The 8,642-nt window shown below is 38.4% G+C and overlaps 1 protein-coding gene across 4 annotated transcripts in view; it reads left to right on the top strand.

Moving 5' to 3' along the window:
- The window catches only part of nphs1 (NPHS1 adhesion molecule, nephrin), a 62,634-nt gene extending 54,328 nt beyond the window's left edge, over positions 1-8,306 (top strand). For all 4 annotated transcript variants that reach the window (XM_008432426.1, XM_008432425.1, XM_008432427.1 and 1 more), the window contains 5 exons: positions 462-510; positions 3,161-3,290; positions 4,641-4,725; positions 4,898-5,061; positions 5,685-8,306. In XM_008432426.1, the coding sequence (XP_008430648.1) occupies positions 462-510; positions 3,161-3,290; positions 4,641-4,725; positions 4,898-5,061; positions 5,685-5,774 (518 nt within the window). In that variant the 3' untranslated portion in view covers positions 5,775-8,306. The remainder of the gene's footprint in view (positions 1-461; positions 511-3,160; positions 3,291-4,640; positions 4,726-4,897; positions 5,062-5,684) is intronic.
- The last annotated feature ends 336 nt before the right edge of the window (positions 8,307-8,642 follow it).

Here is an 8,642-nt window from a genome sequence, read left to right as displayed (position 1 = left end):
CGCAAGACTCTAAAGAGATTACTCTGAGCAATGATGTAATTGTCAGCTCAGCACCACCTCATTGCTCCGTGCTCCTCTTTCTGTTTGTGTGTCCTGTCTCCTCTCCTTTTGCTCACCATCTGAGCCTCTACCTCGCTCCACATTCATCCCTCAAAACTGTCACTTCCACGTTGCACTCATATCTTTTATCTCATTGGCCGGCTTCATGTCCTTCCTCTCTCTCTCTCCCCTTTTGTCTCTTTCCATTTGTTCATCAGCCTAACCATCAAGTCCTCCTTCTCAATCTTTCAGGTTTTTCTTTCCTTCAGCACCTTCCTTTGCCCTCTGTTTTTTTTTTTACATTGAATTTCTTTCACATCTCACTAATCTTTCATTCACTCTTGCTCTCTGGCCTCTTTAGTGTTTTGATCAAATTCAACGTTTGATAGAGTAGCTCTCCTTGTATCTCGTTCCCCCTACAGAGGCAGAAAGGGACAGTGTGGTGAATGGACAGAAGAGTGAAGAGGATGTGTAAGTCAAGGTTTCGGAGTTCACTGGAAGAAAAGGAGATACACACATTTTGTGATTTTTCACTAATGTGCTGGAGGCAGCTGAGGAGGCAAAACAAGATTAGATAAAACTCTGTCTAAATTGGTGTCTTGAACCTTGCATCACACATGCAGAACTGCCAAGAAACCACAATATGATGCCACGTAAAACCATTTAAACGTTATGAACATGGGCTTGAATGTATTTTTTTCCAATTTTATGTGATAGACCAAAGCAACATGGAGTACAATGGTGACATGGATGGAAAACGATGTGTGGTTTTTAAGTGTTCTTTCTGGCATCCGTGTGTATGATCCTGATAACCCCAAATAAAATTCATAGTCATATGTTTCCCTCAGAAGCCACCTAAATAGTAAATACGATTAACCTGTCTGTAATCTGTAATCTAATTTCAGTGTAGGTTCTATGAAAGCCTCAGAAGTTTGCTTGAGAATGTTATTGAACAAAAACTATCTTCAAGACAGAGAAACACAGCACAACAGTCTAGGGATTAAAATATGGATACATTTAACGTGGGATAATGCTATAAAAAACAAGTTTTGCATATCGCACTTAAAGTTCATTGCCCTAAAATGGTGGCACAACTGGAATACATGACCTGTGATAACACTAGCTACGGTTAATCACAGAAGCAACCAAGAGACCAGTGGAAATTTACTGAAAAGTTACAGGAAGTCACAGTTCAGTTGGGAGAATCCACTGACTTGTTATTTGCTATGGAAGAGTGGCAAAAAGAAACCCACTTCAGGAAAAAACAGGACATAGGAGGTTCCTTTTAAAGTGGCCACAAAACACCATGCAGGGGGCTTTGGTCAGAAGATCTGCATGTAAAATACATAATATGCAGGCAAAAACTAACCCTGCACAACACCCTGAACACACAACCCCTGCAGTGAAACATGGTGGTCACAACGTCATGCTGTGGGGAAGCTGAACAGAGCTGATGAGATTGTGGATTGAGTCAATTAAAGGGAAACTTGTGCCTATCATGGAAGTTTACCATTCAGCAGGACAATAACAGGCAGAGCAACAATTGGTTGGAAAAAAGCATATTCGTGTTTTAGGATGGTCCAATCAAGGGATGGATGTTAATCCATTTAAAAATGTGTGGAAAGACTTAAAAGTTGTTCTCCACCCGCAGAGATGACTGCGGAAAACAATAACCTTTCTGGATTATGCAAAGCTCATAGAGGGATGCTCAAAATCATTTGCAGCTGTAAGTGCAGTGAAAGGGGCCTCTATAAAGTAATGGCTCGGGGTGACTGAATGTAAATGCACGCCTCCCTCTTCTTACTTTATTTATAAAAGCTTTGAAATTTATGCATCATTTTTTTTTTGCAATTCATCATTACACACTGCTTTGTCATGGTCTACACCAGATTCTTAATAAAAACATTGATAATTGTAAATACTTTATTTCCAATGCCCTGCAGTAATGAAAGCCCAAATGTTAATAAGAAATAAGTTTCTATGGCAACTGTGCTGTTAGTATATCTGTTAAAACACACTTGGGATTAATTATCAGCATTAGAGGTATGCCGATCGATCGGCCACCGATCATAATCGGCCGATTTCCATGAAAAAGTATATGATCGGTGATCGCCGATCACGGTCTCTTGTTGCCGATCACACAAACCGATCACCTGCATCTCATTTCGCAGCCTGCCTGTGCAGCTGGTCTCCTCTTTCCTTCACACKRAGCAAACGCGCAGCAACAAATCCTAAGCGACGTGAAACTATCGCACTGAGTGAATGGGGAAGTTTGCATGTTGCAGCGGAAAACTGAAGCACGTCAAAATGCATCAACACGACGAAGCTAATGTGGCATAAAAACAATGCCATACTTGACAGAGTTTGGCTACATCGAGGCTCAATGCAGTAAAAATGACATATGGAGGATCAGATAGCAGGTAAAGCAGCGCACAGCTACAAACACTCACCCGGATTAGCATGACGGTCAGAAAGCTAAACAAATAACCCGCAAAAATATTTAAGTCTTCGAGCTGCAATGTTAGACGCTGGTTCTGCTCTCGCTGTTGAACCGCTGCTACGCGCTACAGGTAGTAATATTTCACAGACGGAGCGCCGCTTCTGCTCCACCTGGTAGTGACTCTCACACCAAACCTCTGCTTAAAGCTGCAGCATCTAACCTAAAAAAAATACATTTTACATACGTATTAAAACTTTCGCTGTCCTAACATGAGACAGATAATCTCCGAAAAAATAATCAATCTCTTCTCTGTTCTGCATAATTACTCCGCTCAGTCAGAAACAGCCACTCAGATCTAGCAGTAGTCTCAGTAGCAGTAGTTTCAGTCTGTTAAAGATAGTATTACCAATAGCAGTACAATTTGCACAATGCCTGTTTTGTTTTTTTCTTGGGAAAAGTTGTTAAAAACAAGTTTTTGTCTAAATTTAGGTGAATTCATGGTTACTTTTTCCACATAATGTAACCGGTAGTTCTGATGATTAAAAAAATAATAATTATGTGATCGGTATCGGTGATCGGTATCTGTGATCAGAATCGGAATCGGCAGGAAAAAACCTGATTGGCACATCTCTAATCAGCAGTATAACCATGAAGTAGATGAACTCTGATTTCTACATGCAGGTCAAGTCAATCAACTGGCAACTCCAATAAGTACGAGAGCAGAGAAAAAATCAACACTGGAGCCCAACGTACCCTCCTCGTTGACACTGGATCTGAAACAGAGACCAACGTCTATGAGAGCTACACAGCGGTAAGAAAGAGGGAGGAGGGGATGGGGGGGGAGGGAAAGAGAAAAGGGCAACAGATAATCTGCAGAGACACCAAGAAACAGATGAGTAGAGGAAGGAGGTGAGGCACAGGGTGAAGAGATCTGGCAGCAAAGGAAGTGGAGGCTTCAGCCGTAACAAGGAAAAGGGATAAATAAACTAATGAAACCTTTGGTTGTGCGCAGGGATGGAACATCGATCAATAGCCCACAATTAGCATTCAAAATACACATTGATCTTGGAGAAATGATCATTTTGTTCTTTTAAAAGGCCAACAAGGATTTAAGATTGAAGAAAACAGTTTATTGAGGTAAGAGAAAACAGATCAGGCTGTGCGGTCAGAGGAGAATCAATTCACAAACACACATGAAGGTAGAGCTCACTTCACTTTAACGGACTTAAAGCATGTTTACCTTCAGCAATATCTGGATTTCACTTGAAACAATCTTGTATTTGATATGGTTATGCCCTAAGACATAGTATCTCTCAATATGTCACTGCAACATTTCATTCTTTGAACATCACCCCCCCCCCCTGCCCCCTCCCAATAACTTTATATGGTGCCCTTAACATTTATTTTCACTTCTGGTAAAGATATGTAAAAATCTATTTATTTATTTTTTTTAACTTTTTGCTGAAGCATAATACAGCTCTGAAAAATGTAGAAAACAATTTTTTTTTTGTTGAAAACAGTTTTTTTTTTTTACTATATTTGTACTAGAATTTCCATTAGAAAAGTTTGACATTAACATAAAATTATAGGGAAAAAAAAGCAGAAAGCAAAGCAGAACATTTCTTCTCTTAAGAATTGGTTTAAATAGAAAAAGTCACTTGCATTCGCATAGACTGAGAAACATAAACACCGCAGCCTAGCTAGCTACTGAAGGAATTATAGGAGAAATATTTTACACTTAATGTGTGCCATTTATTCAGACTAAACAAAGATTACCAGGTGTGTTTTAATTGGTTTTAATGATTTTTTTTGCTATATTTGGGGTGAAAATCGTTGTTTAGGAGATTTCCCTTTCACATTTCTCTTGCTTTTCATTATCAACTTAACTTTAGTATTTATGAAGATGAAGGTTTCGCCAGCAGTGATGGTACACAGAGTAATTACTGGCGTTGTCGTGTTATTATTTTGAGCAAAGCGGCATAAAGAAACCATTCCAGGTCTGCCTTTGAAATTGTCGTGTTGCCAATATGTGTCGCATTATCTTGCCAATAAGTAAAGCACATCCACATCGGAGGTGAAGACGACCTTTGAACTACTGATAAGTGGAAAAGCTTTGTGCTTTGTGATGCTTTATATAATGAAATGTTGTCTGTTTGACCAGTTTCAGGAAGACTCCCATTATTATTATCCTACTGGTGACTATAAACCGTACCATGGTCCACATCCTGAGGACAGACATGGCCTCGGTGAGACACGACAAACACTTTTGCTTTACCAAGGCATTAGCCAACACCTTGCATTCTGGCGAGTGGAGAGTGAAAAGAGACTGTTTCTTTTAGGCAGATACAGAAAATTGCAGTGATCCATATTTATGTTTTAATCCATATTTATGCTGTGATTGTGTATGGGCTGTTAAAGGTGCCGTTCCTGTGAACTTTGAAAGCCATCTGTATGAAGATTTGGGTGACAGACGAGTGTACCCGGACACACTGGCTTCCTCTCTTCCTGCCTACCGTCCACTTTTCTCTGATCGCAGACTGATCCAGCAAGCAGAGGACTGGAGGTCACCAACCGACCCTCAGGTCTTTGAAAAAAAATTAATAAATAATAACTATTTGGAACAGTTATATAACAAACACATTTAAAAGATTTAATGCATTACCAAAATATAAAAAAAGCTTTTACATCCTTCGCATTTCTCTTGCTATTTTTTTGGGGGGGGGGGCTTTTTGTCACCATCAAGCAAATTTTAATATAAAAAGAAGTTCTCAAGTGTTTCACTTTAGAGGAAAACGTTATTAAAAGCAAATTGCTCCTACTGTCATTTTTCGGGAAGTTGAGTTTAATTTTACCTGCCAAAGCCAAGCTTATGTACCATGAAACCTTGAAGAATCATAAAATAACTTAAACAGAACCTTTCAGATAAAGTATAAATGAAGTAGAAAATAAGACTAAGTTTCAAAACCGTTATCTGCAAATAGGAAAAAAAACAACATGAAGCAGTAGAGAACATTCCTGGAAGTGTATCGGCAACTCATCAAGGACGTCACACAAGAACCCAGAACAATTTTTTATGCGTAACCAGGTTGCTGTGGATAACATTTTCCCTTAATATATTTATTCAGATTATCTTAGTCTGATATGTAGATTAGTTTTCAATGAGGAAAATCATTTTCCACAGTAACTGTAATCTCTCTTTTTACAGGGTGTCAAGAGAGAAGGGCAGTTCACGGAAAATCAACAACCGGAGCGGGATTATGATCTACCCTTTGAATTGCGAGGAGAATTAGTCTAGATTGAGACAATGATTCCAATCAAATAACTTGACTCAGTAGTAGGTACTGAGTAAATTGGTGTAAAGAAGTATATACTCCTGCCGTTTTTTGTTTGTTTGATTTTTTTCTAGAACTTGGTTTAAATTACATTGAAGATTAAGAGCAAAAATAAATGTAAGTTTTTCAACTTTAAAGTTTTGTTTTTACTTTTTATCCTTAAAATAATAAGTTGATCTAATTCACTGACATAAATTGCAAACTGTTTGCTGAATAGAAGGCAAGAAGAAAGCTACAGTAAAGATTTGAAAATTTCTGTCACCTCATTGCAGTCAGGAGTATCAACAGGATAAATATTGTTTTTCTCTCAATAAATATCCTTATGTTGCACTGTTAGGTTAGTTTTTGACTTCTGCTCCTCTTTTCATGCCCCCTTCCACCTTCTGCCTCTTTTTCAAAGCCGCCGAGTCATCGTCATTACCCACAATCCCTCCCCGCCCCTCACATCCTACACGGGCCTGCAGGTAGGCATGAATCAGTCTGTTAGAGATAGAAATGAACTGACATGTGTGCGGTTGGCACTGGAGCAGAAGCAACAGAGGCTCACGGTGCCACCCAAGCAGACATCATCCTTTTGACCCATCTGACATTAACATTTTCCAGTGTGTATCCAGATGAGAACCTGATGACAGGGGCCCCCCTCCCTCCCCCCACCGACTACAAAGACTTTTCAGATCTGACAGCTGGTCTTACGGAGTCCCTACAATGGGATCATACTGAGCGGTATTTAGCACAGTTTCATCTGAAGACGAGAGAAGCCATATCTGTGGCCAGACTTTATAATCCTGTTTTCTCTCGGACCGGAATTCAGCTTAAAGCGTTGGTGAAGCGGAGAAGCCATGCTGGGAATTTGCGGTCAGAGAGAAAGAGGGAGACTGAGACGAGGAAAGGGTTAAGCTGAGCTTCATATGTGGCTACTGCAACAAACAGATATTCTCTGCTTTATAGAAAAGCAGTTCTTCTTGTGGCTCTTTGTCAAATATCAAATGGTATTTACAAAAAAAAAAAAAATTGTGTAATAATCTTCTCGTATGAAATATAAACAATGTAAAAATTCAAGTCAAAAATCAAATAATTTTAGTATAAAATTGTATTTTACACTAAGTCCCTTTTGCAGACCTGCAGAATCATACATTAAGAAAATCTGTGCATATTTGAATAAAAACCCTTTTGGCATATTCGTTCAAACTACTATTGTACCCTGGCGATAGTTTATCCAATGCTGCTCAGACATTTGCAATAATTTGTTGTACCTGCAGTTCCATGCAAAAAATATTATATATTTTTCATATTTTGTTATGACGCAACCACAAATTAGTGGGGTTTTTTTTTTTCTTTTTTTACTGGAATTTGATCTAATAAAGCAATAAAATGTAGCCTATTATTGCGAAGTGGAAGAAAGCTTCAGAATGGTTTTGAAAAGGGTATACAAATTAAGAGAGGCAGTGGAGGAGCTGCAATAACACGTCACCTACTTTAATATTTTAAATCTCTGCTAAACGTCTGCATTATCCTCAACGCAAGTTGAAAACATCAATACTCACATTTATACAACTTTTATTATGTTTTTTATTGAGTGGTTATAAATTGAATATGTAGCACATGCATGCTTACTTCCTTTATCAGTGGCTACAACTTAGCAGTTTAGACGCAACATGAAGCTGTTAAGCTGCAGATCATTGGCTGAATACTCTGACTTACTTACTTGCCTTTAGCAGATCAGAATCAGCATCACCTTTACTGGCTCAGATTGTGAGCACAAACATGAAGTTTCAAGCTCTTACCTGTCTTCACTTCATGTCCGCCTTTATTCTATCAAGTATTCATCGCAGCAGTGTTGCTGTACGCAGCGCGCTGCATATATTTTTCCCTTTGACTGAAAAGCCCTGCAGGTCTCCAACAAAAATCAATGCATTCCTTCAATGAAAATATTTACCTACAGGATGCAAGATGCAATTTAAGTCTGTAAAAATCCACAAATTTCCTTGGTGGGGTTTGAACGCCTGGAGATGCATCTCAATATTTCTCACTGAGCCCTCTTTCCCAGGCTTGCTATTCTCCATTATGAGCCGTCAAGGTGCGTTTGTCTCATTACTGAACAATTGTTTAAGTTCCTGTCTAACAGAGCTCTGTTTTCATACCAAAGCCTGTTCATAATGCTTCATTTCAGCTCAGCCATGAACAGTAATCTGCTAGACTGAAAGCTTGACAGCTCAATACTGCATGTCACCTTCCATTTTTCCTTACTCGCCTCGTGAACATTTTGATGTGTTGCTTCCAGGAGAATCTCAAGGGAGCTCAGAGAATCTCGGAGAGGGGGAAATTAAATCAAAAGAGAAATAATTAACATAATTTAATTACCTAATGTCTAAAGTTATTTTTTGTCCCATGTGATTGTGTATGAATAAATAATCTCTCTCCGAAAAGTATCTATGTAACTTTAGTGGCTAGTGCAACCTGTTAATGATATAATAAAGTCATGCTAAATAGATGTACATTTTGGTCATTGCATGTGTTTTTCCAGTTGGAAATTAACTTTTTCATTAATTGTAATATGCATCTGGGTAACTTTTGGTGTGGATCAAATACTACAAATAAATTCATGGATCTGTAGTCTTTGAAAGATAAATACAATGCTTTGTCAGCTTTTCGCAATGTTTACATTAAAATATGTCTGTTTTGCTATTGTGAGGACATCTATTGTTGAAAAAACTCTTCAGGTTTAATTCTGAATTCAGACAAGATTTTATAAAATTACTTTTTCTTCTGTTGAAGTTTTTTCTTTTAAGACTTTAGGCATATGCTTAGAAAGGTGCTCATTTCTTTTGGCT

Source organism: Poecilia reticulata, linkage group LG16 (assembly GCF_000633615.1).
Source record: "Poecilia reticulata strain Guanapo linkage group LG16, Guppy_female_1.0+MT, whole genome shotgun sequence".
In the NCBI taxonomy this organism is placed as follows: Eukaryota; Metazoa; Chordata; class Actinopteri; order Cyprinodontiformes; family Poeciliidae; genus Poecilia; species Poecilia reticulata.
Note: the sequence above shows the minus strand (reverse complement) of the source record. Positions and strands in the feature narration are given on the sequence as shown.